This window comes from Chelmon rostratus, chromosome 12, assembly GCF_017976325.1.
Source record: "Chelmon rostratus isolate fCheRos1 chromosome 12, fCheRos1.pri, whole genome shotgun sequence".
In the NCBI taxonomy this organism is placed as follows: domain Eukaryota; kingdom Metazoa; phylum Chordata; class Actinopteri; order Chaetodontiformes; family Chaetodontidae; genus Chelmon; species Chelmon rostratus.
Window position 1 is genome coordinate 24,235,140 of NC_055669.1, and position 26,174 is coordinate 24,261,313.

The 26,174-nt window shown below is 43.6% G+C and overlaps 1 protein-coding gene across 1 annotated transcript in view; it reads right to left on the minus strand.

The window, feature by feature from the left end:
* LOC121615053 (receptor-type tyrosine-protein phosphatase N2-like) overlaps positions 1 to 26,174 on the minus strand; it is a 192,405-nt gene that overhangs the window by 103,900 nt on the left and 62,331 nt on the right. Inside the window, exon 11 of the mRNA XM_041949215.1 lies at positions 18,329 to 18,408. Within this exon, the coding sequence (XP_041805149.1) occupies positions 18,329 to 18,408 (80 nt within the window). The remainder of the gene's footprint in view (positions 1 to 18,328; positions 18,409 to 26,174) is intronic.

Here is a 26,174-nt window from a genome sequence, read left to right on the forward strand (position 1 = left end):
GGACTTTTGGAGAATATTTGCCTCAACCCTGGCCGAGCTCGTTTGGGGGCTACATACAGCCACGAAGGAAGCTCAGTTTGGGTTTCTGGGATAAAACCTGACTGAGTGTTTCCATCTGACAGATGGTGTCCACGTGTGCTGCAAACAGCTCTTAGTTTGACAAAAAAACATGTGCAGAAAGAAACAAATGAAAAATGACTAATGCAGCTTTACAAGTCAGAAAAGCAAAGAACTCTTTTTTATATATAACAAGATATGTGTCAACAGAATGTGTTAAATCCAGCTCTGCCACAACGTGTGTGTGTGTGTGCATGCGAGCTGATGTTGGAGGCGGCTGGTGATGGCAGCAGCCAGTTAACTGGTGAACATATCTGCCTTGGCAGAGCCATTATGCAGGAGTTGGTCCCATGCCAGCAAGCAGTGGAGCGAGAGAGAGAGAGAGAGGGAGGGAGGGAGAGAGAGAGAGAGAGAGAGAGAGAGAGAGGGAGGGAGAGAGACAGAGAGAGAGAGGGAGAGAGAGAGGGAGAAAAAGAAAGACAGACAGAGAGAGAGAGAGGGAGAGAGAGACAGACAGAGAGAGAGAGGGAGACAGAGAGGGCGAGAGAAAAAGTGAGAAAGAGAGAGAGAGGGAGAGAGAGAGGGCGGGAGAGAGAGAGAGACAGAGCGAGAGAGAGAGAGTGGGAGAGAGAGAGGGAGAAAGAGAGACACACAGAGACAGACAGAGATAGAGAGACATAGAGAGAGAGAGAGAGAGGGTATATGTATGTGTGTGTGCCTGTGTTTGCGTGTGCACACCAGTGAAAAGACATGAAGAAATAATAAGAGTGGTGAAAACATGTTAATGTGCATTTCTGTGTGTGTGTGTGTGTGTGTGTGTGTGTGTGTGTGTCTGGCTGTCTGTCTGTCTGTCAGGGATGCTATGGCCTCCTCACGTGCGCAAAGTAATGTGGCTTCAGTGGTGGATCCAAATATCTGTCTCGCACACACACACACACACACACACACACACACACACACACACACACACACACACACACACACACACACACACACACACTTCCTCCAGCTGATGCTGATACGTTATGGAGGCTGGCGCTGACTCTCTTCCTGGAGAATGAGCTTGTTTCACTGTTTTTCCTCTGCTCTTTAAATCTGTGTGAAGGGCAGGAGTTAAACCACCGAGGCTGTCGGTTCAAATCCCACTGAGACCCAAACACAGCGGAGAAACCACAGCATCTGCTGACTGACATCCTGCCTCGCTGTCCCTCATCCCTCTGCTCTGTCCTTCCCCACCGGTGCCCCACCCCGACCCACCCTATCCCTAAAATAACGTTTGTGTTTTCAGAGTCCGTTAATCATCCTGTGTTGATGATGAAATGTTAAAAAAATTGACCCTCGTTTAGTTTAACGTCATATCTAACATTTCATCAAGGTCTACGAGGCTTTCTTTCATCAGCTTCACAATTCGACCAGCTCCAGTTGCTCTTTGGAGGCCACACGAAGGCCAGTCCAGGCACACGTTGAAATGTGCTATCAAACAAGCCCAGGCCAGTGTTTCTAAGAGTTAAAGCTTTCACCAACTCACTGTCTGACAGACTGAGTCACCCACCCACACAGCTACCTAATCACATCCTTCAATCCATCTGACTTTTAATGATCTGATTTTCATAAAATTCCTGAATATTTTTTGCCATTAAACAAGAAATGCTACCTTATATAATGACCGCAGTGTAAAAAGTGAGCATCTCGCCCTCAGATTACACTTTACTATTTTTGCCATTTAAATATAGTGTCCCTGTCAGACCCCTGCTCCCCCTTGTTTAATCAAAGTCACTGTGAGAGACATCAAGATAAATTAAAAATGAACGAATGAACGTCCAAAGCCGTGCTTGAAGCATCATTACATCATAGAAAACAAAATTGTTGGATGGAAGAAACAGTTCATCTGGAGGGTGGCGACCAACAACTAGATCAGAGGACTCAGTCAGTCGGGTTCAGCACTGCATCTTCAGACTTTAGCATTAGTAAGCTGTTAATGCTTGTATTGCAGCTTATCGCTCTGCGGCGTGTTTTTTTTTACCATCCGGTCAATCTACACCAACTCTGACCTCCGTTATGAACATCACTGTCTGCAGATCAGCTGCCCAGGAGGAGCTGAAGGGACTAACAGAAGCTCAGTGGACAGAAGCTCCATGATGTGGAGGCCACTGCACATGAAGGAGAGAGCAATGTTTTTGTTTATTGGCTAATTTATAATATTTCCCTTCTCCATGACAACCAGAAAGCTCCAGTGAAACTGGGAGCCTTCATCAATCATTATAGATATAGCTGATAAGCTCACACATATTGTTACTGCAGCCACATTAACCTACAGTCCTCTTCTTTGCTAAGACAGTTACTTTAGAGACTGACTCTGCCAGCTAGCCTGAAGGTAATGCACAACGTTGCTACCACCAGGTGGGTGGGTAGGAAACGACTATCTTACATTTAGCATGTAGCATTTAGCAGTTTTATGTAACTTTTTCAGATACCTTGTCATGAATTGAGGGTAGACAAGTGGAATTTTTTTACCTTTTCGTGCCACTAGATGTCTCATCATTCAGTCAATGTTGACTTATTATTATTAATATTTAAAACCATGATCTTTCTATTATATTATCTGGGTGACGTTACATTTCCTCCAAAACCGATAAGCAGACAAGCTGTATATGAATGTAATTGATAAAAAACATAGCTGAGCACAGACAGATCCTTTAAGTCTTTCTTCTAACAGACAAGAAAACTGGAATCCTTTTAAACATTAACTATATCACCTTCAGAAGGCCACTGTAATTTGGAGCACACTATGAAAATGCATCTCTCTAAGTTTCTTTACAATCCAAAGTGGAGAGCGTACAGAAAAAAGTCATACAATCATGTCCTGATTTTGCATCACATGCAAGCAATATGAACCAACCAGAGTGGCGCCACGTGATGCGACAGCATGCAGAAATTCAAACCCTTCATCGTGCCGGAGTAATCTATACAAAATGAACTGAATCTCCAGCAAAGTCATGATTCTGTTCAATATTCACGGCTAGAAACAAGGCAGCGGCCTATTAAAGCGAGCTTCAAACGAAGCCGCTTATCTTTTTAATTAGGCCGCAGGTTGAGAGCGAGTGATATTGCACCCCGAGCTGATGTATATGTAATGCGGAACAGTATTGATTGTGGGGAGAAGACGACGAGGGGGCCCATTCAAGGTGCTAGCTCCGTGAACTGTTCAATACCGGCGCTAATAAATAATATCAAAGGCAAAACCTGGCTAAAGGTGGATGAGATGAAATCTCTTTATAATGCAAAACCCAGAGGAGAAGAGAGGAGAGGGGAGGGGAGGGATGGCAGATATTTCTTTTAGCAGGCAGCCAGGGCGACAGGATATTGCACGGAGTATGCAGCTGAAGAAACAAATAACCCGTCTTTCATCAGTAGCAGATTAAAACAGAAACAGAAAGAGGGATAGAAAAAAGATTCCTAATTATATTCTCTAGAGTTGGTGGGCTTTTTTTCTGACAGTTTTGACACAGCTAATATGCTTTTCTGTGAATCCCCCCCCCCACCCACACATACACACAACAGCAGCACCATCACCCTCCACCTTGCCAGGTTATCTAGGTCTAATAGGCAATATAAGAAGCTATTTACACTTCAAGGTGCTAATGCAACACTTTCCTCAATCTTATTACCGTTGCGCTGATTTTCTCACCTGTGTGTCAACAAGTAGAATTAGACAAAGTGTTTGGACAGCAATATTCCCGACATCAACCCCCCCCCCCCCCCCACCACCACCACCACCACCACCCTCCACTTTCCAGACAAGTTAGCACCCAGACCTCTGCTGGTCTGTAACGTTGTTGACTTTGTGTCAGAGATGTAATTTAAGAGATGCAAATCACTTTGCCGTGTTCAGTGGAGCGCTCGTTTTTCTAATAATAGCAGCTTTTCTACATTTTAAATGAGAACCACGTTTGACATGTAACATTCACAGTTACTTTATGGTACACATACGTGGCGGTGTGTGCAAAATGTGTACATACAAGGAAAGCAACGTCCAACTATATATTCATTAAAGGAAGGCCAATCAGAGAGCAGTGTCTGAGCAGAAAAGCAGAAGTGTTGTCCTGCAAAATGCATTCATCATGTAAATGATCCCAGAAAGCACTGATTTGGTGAGAAGTTGTGTCAACACATTGGTCAAAACTGGACCAAAACTGATTGAAATGTGACATTTTTCTACGTTGTCTGCCAAATACAAACTCTGAGGCTGAATGTAGGAGGTTAGTAACTTAGTCCTTCGCAGAACAGTCGTCCTGGTCAGAGGAAAGTCCTGAAAGCTCTTCTCCAGTTTGCTCTAAATACTTGTGTCTGTGCCAGAATATGATCAAACATAAGGCGCTTCCATGGAAATATGATCATTATTGGACGAAATCCTTGCAGCCACATTTTGAGGGGACACTTCTGTTTCGAACACACGGACAACAAAAACAAGTTTGTGACACTTTTTTCTGCCTTGACAACTTCTCACACTTGGACTGAAGTGGCTGAGTTCACACCCACTGTTCTCTGTTAATGGGGAAACTATGTTTTACAAACACAAGCCAACAGGGGTGAGCATTTCATGTGAAAAAGAGAAATTTGGATGTAGTGTCCCTTTAAGTTCTGCAGAGTTTCCTGCTTATGAAACCATTTCACAGGTCAAAAAGGCTTGAAAGACTGGAACTATTACTCTTTAAAACAGCGCCCATGTTTGGTTAATTTTTTTGTGCTAACAGTGATTCTGCCGGGGTGTCGTTTCTTTCAAATGATGGACATCTCATTTTAGAACAAATATCATTTCAGCTTCAGGTGTTTTATCACTTTTGGCCAAGAATCACAACACGATGACAAATTTAACACAATGCATAATTCATTCCTTCCCGTCACTCCGACAGGAAAATGCAACCTTCTCGATTCTCTGACAGATCTGCACTTGCCCTTTTCCAGCAGGGAAATACTCCGCGCATTAACACGAAATGAGCACAGTAATGTACACCAACGGTTCATTCTTCAGCTCTGTGGCAAAACAGGGACGTCTGCAACAGATAGATGCCTCGAAAAATACTGCGAGGGCAATTTGGTTGAATCTGTGTTTGATTAATATTCATAGTTTATCACGAAGGGGACAGGAGGTCACTTTACATTCCAGGCATTCAGCTGATGCATTTATCCAGAGTTCATCTGGAAACAGCAAAGCCCTTACTCAGTGTGAGTCAGCTGAAATGAGGGTGTTAGCTAAGCACCCGGGACTCTGACTGGTAACGCTGCACATTTGTAGAGCATCCCTTATTTTGGGCAAACAACAGATTTGGACTAGTTTCATTAAAGCTGCCATGTGCTTCATTTTTATCAGTTTTTCACTCTCCCTACAGCCAAAATCACAAAATAATGTTGCGTCAAACGTGTGCCCACAACCGCAGCGGCACAAACACAAGTTCCAAATGGTGATTCTTAGGATTTTGTATGAATTTGTGAAAGTATTTTTCACCAAGTACGGAGGAAAGCACAGCTGCAGCAGCCATTACAGGTTTAAAGGTCCAGGGCTGCTGCCCTTCAGGCCACACTCGACGTCACAGGTGGACGTAGACAGGTGGGGACACCCTTCTGTGATGCAGTGCTGCACATTGTGAACCCTCATGCTAGGTGCTAAGTACATTTTATTTATTCTTTTATTAACTGATTTTCAGGGACCAGATAAGTATTATGATAAGTCAGGCTTCCATACGGCAGAAACATTAGCTGAAAGGTAGAAAGTTTTCATATTTGACCACAGAAGGATAACATTTTCTCACTTTAAGGAACATAAACATGAATGAGAAGAAATGCATCTTTCACATCTTACAGAACTGCTCATGATACATTTCACTGGTATATTTTATTCTGTTGGTACATTTCACTGGTATATTTTATTGTTTATTGCTTAGTATATTTTATTGTCTTAGTATATTTTCATTTCTGGCATATTTTTAATTGGATTTACGAATATTTCTTATTGCATGTTGGTTTATTTTATTCTAGTATCTTATTTTTATTTTCTTATCTTTCTTATGTTGTTTCTAACACGGGGGTTGCAATGCAAATTTCACTGACATGTCACGCTCAATGACAATAAAGAAATCTTGAATCTTGAATGGCAGTTAAGCTAAACAAGGTAAAAGTCTGAAACTGAGTAAAGACACCAAACTACATAGTAATTGATACCTGATCTTACAAAATATGACTGCATCAACATAAGCATGTGATGTACTTCTTTCTGTACTTTCTTGGGGCTTTCCTGGCACTCCTGTCAAATAAATGCCTCAAGTCACTCTGGATGGAAGTTCATTGTTCTCCTTAGAAAGCGCACAGCGTCTTCTTGCCTTAAACCTGAGACTTTCCAGTTACAAAGCAATCTTTGATCATATGACCACAGCGGCTACACGCTCCAACCCTCTCTAACCTCTCTGCCGAGACACACTCGGCTGGAAAAATCTCGTCAGCAGCGCTGCAGTTTGAAGTCCCCGGGAATGCAAATTGAAAATTAAGGTGCACATCCTTAATCTGCTGTTCTAATCCAGCTCCAAAAAGGAGGTAAAAGGAAAGAAAAAAGAAAAGGAAAATCCGTAGGAAGGGCTACATTAATTATACACAAAAAGAAGAACTACAAAAGAGGGCCTGGTCTTTGAAGATACTGAGCGCTAAATGTCACCCGCAGCCTTTGAAGCTCTCGACTGCCTTTGTCTCTCACTTCTCCTCTACATGAAACACGGCGCAGTCGACAGACACAGCCAGCAACGGTGAGGGACATTTCAACCCGGGAGTACACACCCTTAAAAAAGAAGAAAGAGGTGTACTCCACTTGTGCAGGTACGGACCTGAGCTTCACGTTGACAAGTGTCCATCAGGGTGTTAAACGCTGCGGAAAAACTCTTGTTCCGCACTGATGGAATAATTCATTTTCAATCTCTGATCTGAAATGTAAAATCTGCAGATGCAGATACACTGTTTAAACACAAACTATTTATCCTGGTCACACTGCTGCAGGAATATATTGATAATTCAGAGACTGGTGCTATCTGAGGACATCCACAGGATTAAATATTTACATTACTGAAGATTTTAATCGCATTCAAATAAGCTGTTTCTGTTATTGGCAAAATGCTAATAACGACTTTTTTCATTTTACCCGCCCAAGTTACGGTGAATATGGAGATCCCCTGACGTCGACTGCAAATAACACTTTCAAATATTTCAGTTTAGTCTCTGCTGTGTGATTTCTGTCCTCCTCTTGTCATAAAAATAGCTACAGTGTCAAGATTTGTGAGATTTGACTCTTTGCTCAAATTGGCAAACAAATAAACCCCAATTGGCTTAAACTATGTCAAAATGATAAAAGTATCCCATGTTTGTGTCATCATTACAAAATAAACCACAGCATTTGTACGTTAAACCCAGACAAATGTAAATCATTTATGGTTAGTAGGTCTTTTAAGGTAAAGTTGATCCACTCAATCAGTCTGGGATAACTTTTAATATTTTCAGAAATAAGAGTCACTGGTTGCTTAACGCCTGCATGTTATTGGACGTTACCCAGGCTGACTTCCAGTGCGGTGGTTCAGGAGGAATCTCTCTCATTTCATCAATGACTTGCCAATAATGTGTGATATTCCATATTTTAGCTAATGTCAACTAATCCCATGAAATGTGTTAGCCAACCTAAAGCCCATTGATGGTAAATCTTTAAAACTGGCTCACAGATATACAGTTATATAATTTTAAATAGTCGGTAACTTCCTGAATGATCTGGCCACTGTAGTTTTGAACAGATGTTCGCCAAAGAACAGGAAATAGTGCATTTGTCAGGGATTATTTTCTGGGGCGGATTAATACAGATTTCGTGCCCTCATGAATACACTGTCAGCTGGGGCTCACTCGTGTTTGTTATAGATACATCCGGCTCTGGATGCAGGGGCAAGTGCAGTGGGATCAGTCCCTCGCTGGTTGGGTTTTCATGGGATTTGTTGATGTTCAGACAATATAGAAAATCACCATACCAACTTATCCTTTAACAAAGGGACAAAACTAGCCCACTATATCTGCCACATTATCCATCTAACGGCAACACGTGAGACAGGTATTCCTATAAAGGGTAAATAGGATACTGAGCAGTACTGAGTACAAGTTTTTTCCCCGGGGGCTAAAGAAGAATAAACAGAAGTGTGCTTTTTAAAGACAGCAGACAACAGCCAGTCAGAAACAAGAACAACACATCCCAGTTTAACAGGGAGACTGAGTTAAGGCCTCCTGGGGTTTCAGTTTGTCATTGTCACAGGTTCGTCTCTCTTGGTGCAGTTTCTATAATTTAAAAAAAAAACAAAAACAAAAGTGAAACATTCGTATCCGGGCAGATGATGAAACTGGGGTGTCATGGCTGTACATTTTTTTTCAGTGTGGTCTGTTTAATGCTGTGAGCACCACCAATAAAATCCACTGTGTTCAGATGGCAGCAGAAATCCAGCCTGGATATGTGGAAAAAATGCAAAATATAAAACCAAAATGATCCTCCTGGCTAAATAGGACTCAAGGAAAAGTGAAAATATGGTTATAATTTGGGTGGCCTGACTCTTTAAAAGGTCTTATGATTACCTTTCAAAGAAAACGACCAGATTGCTGCCAAAATACCAGAAATACTTCCACCCACCAGAAACAATTTAGAGAAATATGCAGAGCCTGGATAATCTGTTTTACACTATTCCTGCACTCATAATAGTGCACAAGGCTGTTTATAGGAGGCAAAGATTTCTAATTTACAGGAGAGACGGGTTGTGCATGCTCAAATTCAAATGGAAAACCAGCCTGTGACAGATTTTCTAAACTATTAGCTCTATCCCAGCTCAGTTCTTAAAATATTGATCTAATTCTCTCACATCAAAGCGTGATTCCAAATTCATCTCGAACCAGTCCTGAACAGGCGGCTCCGTCCTCGCCCTGTTCTACTTTCCAGTGCAGACAGAGAACCACACGAAGCCAAACCTTCGTTAGCTCTTTTCTATTCTCTCCTCATCCACCCTCTGTCTTTGTAGGGAAAAAGAAATCATGAGAAAGGAGGCTGAGAGGAGGGAGACAGATGACGAGAGCAAGGCTGGGGGAGAGAAATCGGTGCGTGGGGTGGGGGGTGGGGTGGGGGTGCACTTGAGTGCAGTTGTAATCAAGGTCTGTGTGCTCAAGAGGGGCCAATCAATCCAGCTGTCTACCTCTACATCTCATCAGGCATCTTGAAGACGGCTAAAAATGAGTCGCCGGGTCCAGGCAGCCTCCTCAGGCTGCTGAGAGAGAGCGAGCAACAGGCGGCTTCGGTCAGGAGTCTCTAATAACCGCAGCACAAGACACGACCGTCCTCAGAGTCTGAGCTGCCAGGAAAATGACCTGTTTCCTGCTGCGAGGGAAGTGTTTACTGCGGCGGTTCAGGTTTAGTGATGTCATGGTTGGCACTCAGGTGGACACACAGCAGCCTCGAATATCTACACAAATCAACTCGAACTTTGGTGAATGCTCACAAACATATTTGGCCGCTGACCTTCGAAGGAATGGAAGGCGATCACATTGGCTGTGTCGCACCAAAGAACGCCGCTCTGCCGAACGTGAAGCCACGTCTATACAGCTTTCCTGGAAACCGAGACCAACAAGATGGACGCAGGAAGAGCAGCTGCTGCCAAAATAACAACTGATGGAGAGCCGAATAAACAACAAGCACGCATCACAAATCTACGACTGTCGTAGATCTACTGTTTTCCTTGTTTATAATACACAATAATGGGTAAAAATTGAGTTTAGGTGCATTCATTGTTCAATGAATTCCTGCAAGCCATGCAGGTCAATGCATGCCTTTGGATTTACCTCTAGCACTTTGTTGCAGCAGTGCCGGTCACACAAATACTGAAAGTGGTGACACACCTGTGGCACACACACACACATATATACCGTCTTCTGTGTAAGAGATCTGGATGTGATGGTGAACCATCATCTTGTTGGGTAATGCCACTTTCCTATTTCCTGGTGTGGCACCTCTCCAGAAATCTGCCGTTTCATCACATTCGCGCGCTGGAGTCGGCACATGCGGGCTACTGTACTCACCTGCTCAGCCTGAATGACACGTCCAGCGTGTACTCCTCAGCTGGTGCATGTCAAACCACTCACGACTCGTCGACATGGGCGGCGTGTTCACATACAGAATTCTGATTCTGAAGTCTAGAAACTTTCCAGCTGTACAGTCACACAGTGTGCGGTATGTTTGGTCTATTTACAGTCATTTTACACGTTATTTATGCAGACTGATGCATTGTTGCAATGTGAAACTCTAAACTGTTTTTGCACCAGTGTTCCCAGGACAAATCTCTGCACATTTAATGAGCTTGGCGGTAGAAGGAGGCCCGACATTGGGACAACACTGCTTACAAATCACCGTCTGCAGAGATACATTTATGCATATGTAGTTTTAAAGTCACAGTATTGGGTGTAGGGATACTGCTATACTGAAGCCGTATTTCAAACTCACAAATGTATTTATTTTCCTTTGAACATATTTAATTTGATCTCCACCATTCTGCAAAGTATAGTGAGGCTAAAAGGTAAACAAGGTTAAAATTTTAGGGATACAAATACTATTACAACAGTGATTTAAAAGACACGAATGGAGCGAGATGAGAGCCTAGAACAGTCACCCTTCCTGTCAACACCGAGAGAAAACATCTTCAGCATGTCCTCTGAGTCTCTCTTACTATTTCAATGACTGTACTTTCATGATATTACAGGTACCATGTGTCATATTTTGTGCCAGAAAGGAAGCTTAAAAAAACAGCAGGATGAAAATGTGATAATTAGGAGCAGTCATCAGACAGACATGGTCATTAAATCTGAGGATATTAAGGAAATTCTATGAGATGATTTTGCTCTCATCCATTGCGGTTTAAAAAATGTACCTTAAATTATTCAATCCTCGTGCTAACAAGTTTTGGGGAGGTCAAGGTTCTTTCGTTCAGTTGGGATTACAAAGTTAGTGGGATATAAATTATAGGTAATGCAGTAGGATTTAAATTAGATTATAAATAAAATATGAAGCTAAGAGGCACCTTGACACTGTCCTGTCATTTTGAATGTAAAAGATAGTACTATTATGGGCCTATTCGCATAAAAATTAAAACGATGTGTTGCTTCTCATGTATGTGTATGTTTGATGTGTGTGTGACCAAATCCTTTTTCTTATCTGCGTCTGTTTTGCAGCCCAAGAACTGTCACTGGTTTCCTGAAAAGCAGCTACACAAGCAGCACAAATGACAAATCATGGTTGGAAAGTGCGAGAGCCGCCGCAGAGTTTAACACTCCCACCTCTCACGTACAATATTCTCACAGCAGAAATGTCGCAGCACAACCAACGGAAGCCCTCTCCACTACGGCTCTGTAGATGGGGGAATGATGCAAAAGTGATGCAAGCGCGAAGCCAGCTTCGCTACAAGGTGGCCATCTGGGAGAGGTCTGCCAACCCCGCAGCAAACGTCAGGAGCTCAGGCCAACTCGCAGAGATCCTGCCAGCTGCAGGAGTGGGAGAGAGGGGCTGGCGGTGCCAGCAGGCCGGTGCCAGCGCCGGGGAAATCAGGCCGGCTGTTTGGCTGAGTGGCTGGCAGGATGGCTGCGCGGTTGGCTCGGGGATCACGTTGCACCGCTGTGCAAACTCGAGCTCGGCACAACACCTGTGTCCCCCGCCCTCGCTCCAATCCCTCCCCTTCGCTCGACGGCAGGACTCACAGATGCTTGCAAAGCTCCAGAGGACAGCGCGCAGCTCCCCGCTCTCTCTGAAGTCAGACCAAAATAACCACAGGTGACTCTGGATCGGCGGGGGGGTGTGCTGGCTTTTTAAAGCTCGGATGAGGCATCTTGCAATTCACAAAACGCCTCCAGCTCTGCTTTGACGACAGGCGAAGAGATAAAAACGCGGCGCGGTGTCACAGCAAATTGCATCACTAAACACCAGCACGCCCCTCATCACTTTCTCTCCCCGTTTAGACTCTTTTCTTTAGCAACAGGTGAGAGAAACTTCTAGAATCGATTAGCCTTCGGCATGCGATGAAAACTGATTAGCAGGTGAACTGAAATGAAGTTAACTCAAATAGATTCGCCTGCTCCTGAAGGGCACAGAGAGACTGCTGGATGGATCCCAACGCCGGAGCTGCTTCCAATGCAATCACTCCAGCAATCAATGGGAACAATTAAAGGAGTTCCACGCAGCGACGGCGATGACACAAAATCGCTCTGTGCTGTTACTAATGACAGCCTGTATGGATAGGTTGTCAAATATGACCATAGGACGTTTCTTCAACTGTGCATATCGCCGAAAGAAGCGTCTGAGCAATAAGAAATGATAATGTGCAACTCAAAGGTTTGGGAGTCATTTCACTCAACACCTAAATAAGAAGTTAACATTCAAAAAAACACTGCACTTATGTGTTATATAGTCAACACTTAATGTAAGTGCCAGACATGAAAAGGGCTCCCTTGAGAGACAGCTGATGTCAAGACAGCATAACAAAGTTGGCCATTTCCAGGCATGCAATTTACAGCTAATGGCGATGACGACGATGATGATGGTGACGGCCTTTGAAAGGCAGTGTTAGGGAAGCAATCTGCAGCTCTGCGAGATAACTTTAAATTGTCCATAATCACAGGATCTGAGAGCATATAGGCTGACAAAGTCACGCAAAGACATCCAGCGGTGTAGCTGCAGCGGTAGCTGTGTGGCAAACTTGTGCACACAGATAACAATTTGAGCGCATTACTCAGGCATAATTACGCATACATTTCCTTGCTTTGTTATGACACACAAACCCATGCAGGGAGCCGGTGCTGCGAGATGAGGTCTCCGCTGCAGTCTGAGGTCCGAGGGCCTGCACATCCATAACAGGGCGAAGTGAGGTAGATGAAACACATTACTTTGACCTAAAGAGCTCGGTAATTACATTTGGCATTTTGACAAGTGTTTAGCTGCAGTGAAGGTCAGTGCTGTCAGCGTGCGAGATCTATGCTAATCCACTCAGACGGAAGAAAACGAGGAGACGAAAAGTCGAGGGAAGGGAAGAAAAGGCCCAGACGCAACTGATGCCTTTGTAGAAGTAACTTAAAGCCTTCCCCCACCCAGACATCAGGCTCTGGTTTGAAGCTGTGTGACAGAAAGATAGCATCTGTCAGAAATACTGACTGATTCATTGCTGCATTATTGCAACGTCCAGATGATTGAAATGCAAAGACCAGGAACACCAATAACTATACCAGACTTATACTTTGAATAGACGCCAATCTAAAACAACCAATAAGAGATTTACAGTCCGAACTGAACAGGTTGATCTCCTCAGGTCACAAACCTGGGACTCACGAACAAAGACCCACTGGAGGATCTCATGTGGAAGAAGATCTTTAAATTCCGAGTCACAGGTAGGCTTGCGAGTCGTTGTTTGAATAGGTTAAAGGCCGAACAGGTTATGGTTGCTTAGAGAGTAGAGTTAAACTGGACAAAATGGACAATTTCCATTTTTTTTGTAGAAATAAAGCAGGCAGCGCCTAAACAATGCTATTTGCACCCAAACCATGATTGAGTCCTAAATCTAATCAAGTAATTTTGCTGCCTAAACTTTATCAAACTGTGGCTGAAAACTGAAAATAATAAGTCATGTAATGTAATGTAATGTCTTTCTTTGTATGCATGATTGTCACAGTGACTGTGGAATATTATATTTAATATCTCACATCTACTGTTTGGATACTTTGCCTTTCACATGTGCAGCAGTTATTACTGGCTGTGCGTATGGCAGCTAGAAAGGTAAAAAAAAAAAATGCATCCACCTCTCAAGTCACACCTCTTCTTAAATATTTCACACTTCATGCCCCAAAGCACTTTCAGCCATCTTGTCTTTACGTAGACGGTGTAAAGTTCTGCTTTTTTAAGGGGCTTTATGCTCACACGGGTCAGGTTCAGAAGAAAATGTGAAGGACGACCAATGACTTCCTGACGCTGGAGGACACAGGAGGGCAGAACAGTATGAGGTCATCGTTTGCCAAATTTGAAAATAGCCCAAAGACACAGAGAGATCAGCAAATGTCATAGTTTAAAACACCTATGCACATTTCTATATTTTCTAAACTTAAGATAAAATAAGCTGATTTAAAAACATCAGCGCTAATAAAACTTTAAAAAGTTCTTTTTTGATTGATATGTGAACGAGATGGCAATGATACCACACTATTAAAGGGATTTCTCCATTAATTAGCATGTAAATTAATCATTCACTGGTGTCCCCTCTCCAGGGGGACGATGTCTTTTTAACTTATTAAACTGATAGTGACCTCTCTACCAGGAAATTATTTACATGTCAACACACAAACCTAACTTCAGATGCAACACTGACTCAGTGCGCAAGCATCTATTGTCCAGCTGTAACAAAGACGGGTCAGTTTAACTCGAGAAGAGGCTGTGACGGTAGGAAAGACAGACCCTGAACCTGACCAACTGTCCTAACCGTCCGTAATCCCCAGAGCGGAGCTTTTGGGCTTGCGTGAGTAAGTATCTTCACACCGAGAGCCATGATTAGCATGTATGCAAAAACAAGTGCTGGTGGGATAAAGAAGCAGAAGTCAAATGAACAGACGGCGCAGGGATAAGAGCATCTCAGCTGCTCTCCTGCTTTAAGTGCTAATTGAGCTGCCCGCTGTCCTGACCCTGACCCCCCGGCCTATTCACGGGGTCCCGTTCTCACGGCCGTGACGCACCGCTGGAAGCAGCCTCTGGGTCCCCCGCCCACCCTCGACCGGACAATGAGGGTCACCACCTCGCTGCCCACCATCTTGACATCCACCCCCACGTTTGACAATGGCCCCCGGTGGCCCCGGAGTCGCTCACAATGGACGGACGCACGTGACGGCAGCGGTAACGCGGCTTCTTAAAATGCAACGCCGGGTCCGGCCGGCCTGGCTGCATTAATCGGACCTTTTGCCACCCGGAGGCCGGGTCACAATCGATCCGCTGTAAGACGGAGAAAGATGAGGAGCTTTAAACTGAACTCCTGCGAGACTGCATTCAGAACTGGCTTCACTTCTTCTATCGCATAAGAAAATTACACTACTTCGTCACATTAAAGAGCTATACTCGAGCATTTCAGAGTACTCTGTACTTTTACTCTACTACATTTATGATTGACAACAGATTTTTCATACAAAACACAACATCTGCTCGTAAAATCTGATCCAATCAGTGCAGATAAAATATGCAATAAGGTATAAAGGGGTTAAAACGAGCTCCATCTTGACCACCTACAGCATCAAAACACTGCTGTTAATGTCTGTTAATGCATCAAAATAATTTCTTAATTAAACACTCCAAAAGGGTAACTGTGCCGTAATTAGTAGTTTTATTTATAATACTGTATAATTATAGTAATAACAACAAATAAGGTGGAAATAAGTACTAAATTAAAATATTAATATTTAAATAATACAGTATGTATATATATAACTAATAAATTAATTGAATGAATGAACTGCTTACCTTACAAGTCTGTTAACTTTGGTTTATAATTTTATACTTCACAAATTAATAGATTTTCCACTTTTATTCAGTATTCTCAGACTTTCTTTGCATATTCTCAGTTGCCACTTTACTAATGTCCTCGTTATTAGAAACACCTCTCAGTAAAAATCCAACTCAGCTAGCAGCATCAGAAAGCGCAGCCTCGACATTAAAGCGTCTGAATCCCTCCTCCGCCACCGTGCACGGTTCAGCCTTTAACCGTTGCTTTGGCATGTCTTGCTGATGTATTTGCAGAGATTAAATCAAATAAAACTGAATTGTTTTTAACACAGCTGCCAAAAGCATTCCACCAAAATGCACAAGTTTGTGACAGAGGAGATGGACGTCCAGTCTGTGCCATCCGCTGCCGAGCGGCAATAAATGATGATAAAACGACGTCATTACAATGGCCGTGTAAAGCTTAATGTTTCAGAAAAGCGCTATAAACCCTGGCCAGGGGGGATAATGTACGCTTTGGGATGGATTGATATTCTAGTTGAATATGACAAACGACACTTTAAAGACGGCCCGCCCACGCTATTGCACTTTAGCTGAGAGGACGCCATATTTCATTTCGAGCACGTTCTGTCAAATGTTTGCATTAATAACAACCGAGGCTCATCCGTGACCCCGCGGAGCCGGCGGGAGCGGCGGGCGGGAAATGAGAACGCCAACAATAGCACTTAAAAACAGGAGAGAGGCCGTTGCATAATCAGCACGGAGTGTGTCTATACGTGTGTGTGTGTGTGGGTGAGGAGGTGGGGTTGCAATTATCAAGCAGGGATGAGACGTTGGGGAAAGTTATTTGGAGGATGTGTGTGTGTGTGTGTGTGTGTGTGTGTGTGTGTGGATCTGGAATTGGGCCCAGGGAATATCAGGAAAGTTCTCTCTCTCTCTCTGGACTGACAGCTTGGCTAATAGCAAACATTCCTCCTCTCTTTATCCCCCACTTCATCAACACCCTTGCCTCATTACTGTGAATCACACTGTAGCCTGGTGCGCAGGCACGCACACACACACACACACACACACACACACGTGCACACACACCTTCACAATGTCTTCACTGCTGGATTACAGGGACTCTCTCCATGTGACAGAACAGGCTGAACTGAGTCATTTTGATTTGATCTTAAAACAGAATCACTGAAGAACCGTCTTCACTTTCTTCAGATAAAAAAAAAAAAAATGTCCTGCTTTTGATCATATTCCCAATATGACGCTTACAAAGGAACATAAATTCACCATTCTGCTGGATTGATCGTCTCCATGTGACCACCAAGAATGGAAAGTGAGAGCAACGGAGGAACTTGTGCTTCACGTTACTGCTGCCACACTTCACATTTATCGTATTTCTTGTTTTCACTGGAGCTCTTCAGCTCACACAAACCAGGACAGGTTTCCAAAAAAAAGGACTAAAAACATGATCATGATGGGAAAATAATCAACACGTTCTCAACGAATTAATGACTCCCAAAACAGCATCAGACCGAAGAGACGTTACATCGAGTGAGATTTGCTGGTTAGACCAAAGCTAAACGAAGAAGCTCATGATCCACGTCGCGGTGCTTCTAAGTGCTTTACAAAGGCAGCTGGACTTGGTTGAAGACGTTCTGACTCTCATCCAGAAGGCTTCTTCAGTCCAGTTCACTTTGTAAAGGACTGAGAAGCTCACAGTAAACTTTCCCACAAACACTGAGGGCCATCTATGATTGTAAAAGCATGATTTTGAAGTTCTGGAGCAGTCCCTCTCATTTGTCTGATCAACATCCCCTAATCCGTGAGCGGCAGTGACTTCATGACTTTTACAGAATCAGCGTGACGTTCAGCATGTGTGTCAGCTGTGGCTCAGTGTTGGGGGTGCGGGCCCGGATCAACTGGAGCAGGGAACGCGGAGTAGGTCAGACCTGAAGCCTCATTCATCACGAGTCCGGCCTCAGTCTGGAAACCTGGGGCACTGGCTAACATATTTAGCAGATGATAGCGCTAGCAAAGGCGAGTAGTGCCATGTTGAAATTAAACTTCTTTAATGTGATGTATTTCCTGTTGAAACTGTGAGGAAAGTGGAAAGTGGAGAGGCTTGAAATGGCTCCTCTGGTTTTTGGTTAAACCTCCTTGTTCAGCATCAAGCCTCTTTTTGAGTTTAAACTTGGGTCAAACTGCTGCCTGATTGGCTGTCAAAGCCGTGTGTCCCTCCTCTTTTTCTTCAAGGTAAACCTCGATCTGATCGGCAACACGAAGGCTGACTGTGTGTCCTTTTGACAGAACTCATCAGACTTTTCATATTTGCGAAGGACATTAATGAGCCGACTCATTTCCCAAACAAAACTAATTTCTGGTGTCTCTTTTTTTTCCACCGTGTTTTTTCAGGCACACATCCAGCTCTCCAATGGATTTCCACCCAAAGCCAAACATGGCTGCTCAGAGATTTGTGACACGATCCTGCTGGCTTCCTTTCAAAATGGGCTAATACCAAAATACCCAAACTGAAAACTCACCACGAGGTGCCAGTGCGGGTATGGCAGGATACACATCTCACTGAGGAGTCATGAGTTTTGAGAAATGTTCATCTGGGGTCTCAGGTGCGGCAGCCAGCCAATGATAATGGCCCGTCTTTTTCTCTGTCAGTATAAAGACAGCATTACTCAGCCGAGGAACACCTACCAGCCACGTTGGCCACATCTGCGGTGCTGACGTTCTGAGTGTTCGGGCTCACTTTGAAGGTCACGGCGGGGCCCACCACCCTGTAAAACACACACACACACACACACACACACAGTGAGAAGCTTCACAAAAGACATCCTCAGAATCTATTTTCCACGGCGGCGAGGTGTTTTTCAGACGGCGGGAGAAAAGGAGTGCTGCTCATTAAAGCTCAGCCATACGTGGCGCTTGCAAAAAAAAAAAAAAGCTTTAACCTGTGGCGATCCTTTAGGCTGTTGCAATCCCCATCACCACTGCGAGATAACCTCTTGAATCTCAATGTAATGCGCCCGGCGGCGTTTAAGCACGCTGGGAAATGAAGAGAAGGGGGTCGGGCATGAGAGGATTCTGGTCATCGGCGAGAGGACGCTCCGATACGTGATTCTCAGATGAGCGAATGCATTCCTCGCGGCCCAGCTTACGATACATTTACATTTTGATTCGACGTATGGTGATTGCGGCGCGTATTGTGGTGATGGATGTAAATTGAGGGTGACAGAAACCGGGGCAGCGAGAAAGGCAAGGAGAGAGACAACGTGGACATGAAAGGGGACAGAGAGACATCTGTATTGTTTTTCTTGGTGCTTTGGACGGAGCTTTTTCCTCCTGTTCATCCAGCATTCATGCCAATAAAGCACCATGAAGTGAAACGCTGAGGGAGCGGCGGAGAGAAGCTGGGTGGTCAGAGGCAGAGCGGAGTCTCCCAATGTGATTAACCTTTTGTTTTTCCTGCTGTAATTCAGACTAAAGGCCCGGCAGGAAGATATATTACCAGGTTCCCCTCCAGGAAGTGTTGTGCACTGTTATAGGAAGTGACTGCTACTCTAACGCCACTATAAAATATGGAGACATCATTAATGCAGCAGGTCCCATCCTAAAGCTGTCGGCTTTTAAGACGTTTTCAGGGATTCAGAAAAGTGGTTTTGGTTTCAGGTTGATGGATTGAAATTGTTGCGCCTCACTTCAGTTTCACTAGAAACATGAAGAAAGTGAATAACTGTCCGATTCGCAACATCGAAATGAAGTGATGAGCAGCACAAAATTGAAAGAAAGGAAAACGCAGACGGTAAAAAGAACCAAAAAGTGCAAAATGTAATCTAAAAAAAGGTCACATTTACAAGTGAAACAAACAATAAAACCTTTAAACGATCTTTTCTCTCCTGGATCTTCAGTCTTTTTCTGATGAGCATCGCTCTAGCAGGCTTCTGTCCGTCCTATTTCACCAACCGTCAGGTCAGAAAGTCCAAAGTGTCTCTTTCCAGACAGCCTTGGTTTGACATTCCCAGCCACACAACTGTTATTGTGGGTTTTTAATTGGGTTTCTTGGGCCCTGAGGTCAGCGTATGAAAGAAAAAACATGAACTGCACCAAACTCAGAGCAGTAACGCTACACTATTCTCACATTTAAAGTGCAATAACAAACTAATTAGACTGGGTCAAATTAATGATCCCCAGGGGGAAACGTGGTGAGTCTGAGTGCTTGGATTGAAAAAAAAAAAAAAAACTAATTTCCTTCTTGTGTCTCTTGTTATGAATTCCACGATGTCCTGTCCTGCTCTATTCTACACCTGCTATATTCCACATAATATCTTTTTTTTTGGAGCAAAGTTCAAACATAAAGCAGCCGAAAAGACAAATATTTGCGCCTGTTTCTGGCGGTCAGCCGGTCTGGCTGAGGAACTCCACGCAACGCTTTGCCTCATTTTTCTGACCATTATTTCTCCTCCCAGGAGTGAGGCGGATATATTTGTCACATCTATGAAGTGATTCATCAGCCGGGTGCGGGCGGAGTCTCCGTGTGATGAAGAGGGAAAATCACTCATGTTGAGTTGATCACATATCCATCTGTCGGCCCCCGCCACCCAGGGCAGCTCCCACACAAAGGCGCCAATCGACTCTGAACCTCGTGAATAACCCCGACGCTCGGGCCGGGGAAGCTCACGTGCAGCGATTTCTGCATTTCCTGTTGCTCATATTTATCATATGGAAAAACATTAGAATATATAGTGATGTAGTAACATGGTAGATATGTCAGGTGTCTGCATGTTAATGCTGATATAAAGATTCAGAGAGAAACTTGAGGCGTTTTGGCCAAAACACAGAAAAAAAAAAATTTAAAAAGTACGTCTGATTTTTCACGTTCATCAAGAAGTGATAAACGCATCACTGTCGTCATGTCTAAACCTCGAGGTTTTCAAGAGAATTTTAAACATCACTGGCTGATAAAAAGCACTTTAAAAACCCATTGATGCGGCTGGAAATGTATTTTCATTAAGATGCTAAAAATCTGATGTCTTCGTCGTTCCGAGGTTTTAATCTAACCGCAGCGTTGTGAAGACTGATGGCATGGAAAAACAAGAAAGCGCCGCAGATGATGATGATGATGATAACGGAAACGATGCATCCCACCATCTGACAGCTACTCTGACGCTGTGATTGACAGCAGAAACAGATCAGTCACGTTTAAAGAGATAAAACACAACTTCAGAAACACATTTATACACTGGATGCTCCTTTATACAGATACTAAAGGATGAACCAAAACAAATATTTTTCCACTTTCCAATGTAAACAAATACCCTGAAACAGTATTCATAATTACTTATACACTTGTCAGTGGTGGAAGACGTAATAAAATCCTTTTCTTAGGAAATCTACAAACCGTCCAGTAGAAGCACTGATCATAAAACTTCCTGTTGCTCTTTTAACCTCGATCGACGTGACGCTTACAGCTCATCAATAATGACGACCTGCTAAATCATGAGGTCATAAAACAACTGAAAAGAATGTTTTGCATTATTGCAGTTTATCTGAAGGATTACATGCCACTTGAGAAACTGAGAGGAATCTTGAAACCTCGAGACAAAGTTTAAAGTCATCGTGGCTTTGAGCTGAAACAAGGCTGCCTCAGAGTTGCTGGAAAGAAACACTCGGAACAGTCATGTTAACTTATGCTGAGTGTAAAAGCTGAATATATCTTAACTAATATATATAGATAAGCCACTTCAGTCATGAGACTTCCCAGATAGAAAATTAAAAAAAGGTGCAAAACCTCAATAATTAGTATACAGAACTGAAAACTACAGCAAACTGTATTTGAGAAAACTACTAAACTACATAAATGCCAGTCAAATCTTCTAAGAAATGAATTAAAAAACTCTCTTTCATTCAAAAACCGACAAACAGGCCTATGTTTTACCCTCACTTTTTATAAAATTAGGATTTAAGGTCACAATAAAGCTTTTATCCCACACCAGTTGATTGTGGAACAATAAATCAATCAAACGGTGATGGCGGATTTTTCTCACTTGTTTAGAAAAAAAATAAAACATTAAAAGACTGAAAATTGGGATTAAATGAGTGATGAAGATGTTGAGCTTTCATCCTCACATCCAGCCAGTTCAGGCCCGCTCTCTCCTCCTAGTGGCAGCTCTTTGATATGACCCTTCAGCTCAGACACAGACATTACATCACCTCAACCCTCCTGTTTAAAAAAGAAGAAGAAGAAAAAAAAATCCAGTCTACACTCAGTGACGGTTACGCAACAGCCATCATTATTCGGCGGCCAGCTACAGTAAAAGGCTGTGCGAAGCCACCCACATCAACGCTTCCCTCCCGCCCTCTTCCTCGCCCTCGACCACTATCGGGCCACCGCGGCAGCTAAAAACATTTCCAAGGCCATTTTGCTGAAAGCGCTCACCGTCAGTATTATCTAATCAGTATCGAATTGTTCCAAATGAAACGTAAGGGTGTGAGTCACTCTCCAGGTTTGTTTTGCGTCCTGGCACAGTGTGTAGGCTCACTTTTATGATTCATACGTTGCCAGCGTGGAAGTTTTGCTGCAGGCCAGCTGAACCGCTGCTGCTCTCTGGCTCCGGCCCCGAGAGGAAGCTGTCAGGAAAGGGAAGTTTTGTTGTCTTTTCGGTGGCTGGGGTTGCACAGGTCGCTAACTACTTTGTTCAGAGACATTTCTGTTGTTGTAATATGCTAATCTGGTGCTGTTGTGTGAGGTGTAAGGTGGAGGTGCCTGCGGTGCTGCTGCCCGGCAAATGGATGAAGGGGACTTTGTACAGCGGCTGAGATGAAGTAGAAATGTATGGGAGGGAGGGACACACATGCTGCTGTGGCTTTATACAGTGCTTTCAGTTTAGTTACAGTCAATGGAACGCAACAGAGCCCGACTCCTGTCCTTCAGCTTGATAAAAGCATGTCAGGTAATCAATGAAGATGATAATACAGTGCACTGTCTCCATTGCAGCGTTGTAAATAGATGTTAGAGGAACTCTGCTCGTGTTTTTCTACCTATCGTTCTTAAAAAGCAAGCTTGTCATCTTCACTGATGTGAGATACATGCAACATGCTTCTAAAGAGTTTGTTTGCTGAGTCCAGTGTGAGAGAACAAACACTGTTACGGTAAAAGTAAGCATAAAAGAAGTTTTATGTGTTATTTCAAAGGAAGCTTTTCTTTTCTCTACTTCCTGATACTTCCCTCTGCTGTCTTCACCTCAAGTCCGACACATATTCATGGCACCACCGCAGGGTTGTATGTCGATGCACTGCAGAACACTGTAGTCTCAACTGACTGATGGCAGTTTTATTCTTATCAGAGCTCTGAAGCAGCATGTACAGCACTGTGTCAGCAACAGCTCTGTGTTAGGAGAAATCCCTTTAGCAGCTATTCAAGGCAACAAAGCAACACAATGTAGTTCAGGTAAAGGAAACTCTGCCACACCTGAACTGAATCATATTAACAGGAGAAACTCCTTCGTTCCACTGCTGATGATGTGAGAGTTACTTCTACTGAGCACCGGCAGGTCTGGGTATATTAAGTCAGCTGTTTCTAATGTCATTTTCTGTACACTAATGCAGTAACCTGCCTTATTCTGTCTTGTTTCAGGATTTGGATACAAAAAAATATCTCTAATTAAGATGCACGTGACTTGAACATGTCAGGCTTAATTTTTAAAGCAAAGTCCATGATGTTTGTAATATTTCCATTTGACTGAAAACACATCCTGGGCTTGAATATTTACCTCACTGTAAACATCATACAGCTTCAGTGAAGAATATGATATACAGTATATATATATGTGTTTTATATAAGATAATTTTACAAACCTTTAATGTATATGATGCGAAATCTAACGGGAAAACTGGAATTTAAGAAGCTAAAAGAGAGGAAAAAGCTCTGGAAAGCAGCTGTTGGTGGTGTGGAGGAGCAGGGCGGTAAAAGCCAGAGGCAGGCTGGGTAAATCAGGAGAGGCGGCGAGCTCAGTGTCAGTGTAAAGCCTTTGTCTCTGGGCTTACTTATTCTGGTGGAGGTGACTGCCGTTGCCACCGCGGCGAGGAGCCGGGCAGCCCTGGAAAATAAGCGTGGCGCCTCTGACAAATTGTCAACTCGGCTCCCCCTGCTGGGCTTTCACTGCGCTCGCAACAAAAGAGACCCCCGGCTTTCTCCCGCTCTCTCTCTCTCTCTCTCTCTCGGTATCTATATCTCTCTCTCTCTGACGCTCTCGCTTTCTCTGCCTCCGATCCATCACTCTCTCCAGTGTATAGCTCCCTGCTTTCATTCCCAGAATAGGAGAACAAAGACAAAAGGTGCATTAGAACAGGAGAACAGTACGGGCCACCCAGGGACTGAATGCAGCAGCCGAGCAGCACGGCGAGGTGCCGCGAGAGAGAGAGTGTGTGTGTGTGTGTGTGTGAAGGTATGTGTGCATGTGTGGGAGTGTGTGTGTGTGTGTGAGAATCGCACGACCCCGAGCCACCCAATCCCCACCTGTCCACACACACTCACAGATGAATGCACGCATGAATTCTTCCTTCTCTGTCTTACTTCAATTCAATTTGGAAGCTGCTTCATCGACACTGTGCAGTAAATTTACTGCATGAAAACCTCAGTACACACAGGTGTGTACAGTGTTCAAGTATAAAGTCACCACATCGCTTAGTGTTTCTATCAGTGGTGTAAAAAGTTTCACCCAGCTGCTGCAGAGCCACCTCTGTGAGGACTAACACAGGCCCACACAGAGTGACTGTCATTGAAGAATCAATACTTCATAACACCGTCAAAATATGCTGCTCCAACAAGATAACACAACGATAATCCAAAATCATTCTGCACATATGATTTTATACTCGTCTGAAAATCACTCATCAAATCCAAATTCCACTCGACTGGAGCGCAGTGTGTGTCGCGTTGTTTGTCGACCTAAAATTAAACAATGCAGGTCGTGATACGAAACTGAAGTCGCTCAAATGGCAAATTTGAAAATGCTTCAAACGACAGAAAAGTGTGTTCTTACAAGGTTTGCTCATTAGTTTTGCTTTGCTTTTTTTTCAGCCGCTCCGCTGAGTGCTGCATTGTGGAACCATTGTGTGCGCGAACTGAGCACTTTGAGTCTGAATGTACACCTCGTTCTGCCAATTCTCCACTGCAAACAAGCTGCTTTCTCGAAACACAGGGTTAGAATTAGCATATACAGTGGCAGCAGATCTCAAGCTGCTGCGTTTCCAAAGGCGAGGCATGAAAACTGAAGGCACGTAGAAGAAAGACACAACATGCTTTTCTAATGTCCGTCCGCTGTGGGTTGTTACCTTGCTCGAGTATCTATTACGGCCTTTGGAATACACACGGCGACGGTCATCTGAGCGAAGAAGTGCACGTGCTTTGATGAGCGAGTGCATAAGAACGGTCGCAGTGTCAACCATGGAGGAAAGTAATTGGAAAGTGGCAAATAGTTAAAAAAAAAATGTTCTGTGGCTCATTTTATAGCCAATCAAAACAGCTGGAGGGGAAAGCCAAAGCAGCAAGTTGTGATGTTCTATTTCATGGGTCTGGTTGGCTTCCTGGTGATTTGGAAGTGCTGCGAAGACCGGGGTGATGTTTGTGCTTGTGTTTGTGTGTGTGTGTGAACTTTATGTGTCGGCTTCAGGGTCAGAAGTGAAGGGTTAATTCAGCTTGATTACAAATTGGGCCTTATTTTCAGTGCTGGCATCTACAACTGTGAGATCCAAGAAAACTGCAAAACATCACTAAAAGTACGTCATTGTGCTGAGAAACGCAAAAGGTTAAGTTCAGTTAAGTCAAACTTAGGAAGCTAAACTGTGCTAAACAAACAGACATGGTTCAACTTTGAATTTCAAGGCTGGAAAACATTACAAACGTTTGAGGCTTTTGCAACAAACAAAGTGCTCTGGAGATGATCTGGATACACTGTTGGCTTGTTTACAACCTGTCTGGTTTCTGGCTTGTGACCCCTTAAGACAAACCAAGTGAACTTACTGTGTGACCCCAAATGAGAGGCTATAATCTCAGCTCATACTGCACAATAAAAAAACACTAAGCAACTCACTTTAATGTAAAATGTTATAACTGATGGATGTGATGGTCCAAACTTTAAATTAAGACCGACGTTTAAGTAAAACTTGCAAAACACCTTTTACTTGTTAGTTTATTTACACGTTTGGATGATATGTGTTCTGCATTAAGCTTTTTAACTGTGACCACACAGGCTGGTACAGAAATACACACACACACGTTTATGTACACGTAGAATACAGAGTATTCTGTGTGTGTACTGAGTATAATCCCCAGCTGTCAGTTCAACTGCAAACCACTGCAGTAGCTCTTGTTTTGCTGTTGCAGCTACACCGCATTGAAAATGTTCACAACCCACTGCAAAGTCACCTGTGGGGGAAAATAGAGCTCAAGTCTGAAAGACAGAGAGAGAGAGAGAGAGACAGAGACAGAGAGAGAGAGAGAGAGACAGAGACAGAGAGAGAGAGAGAGAGAGAGAGGGAGAGA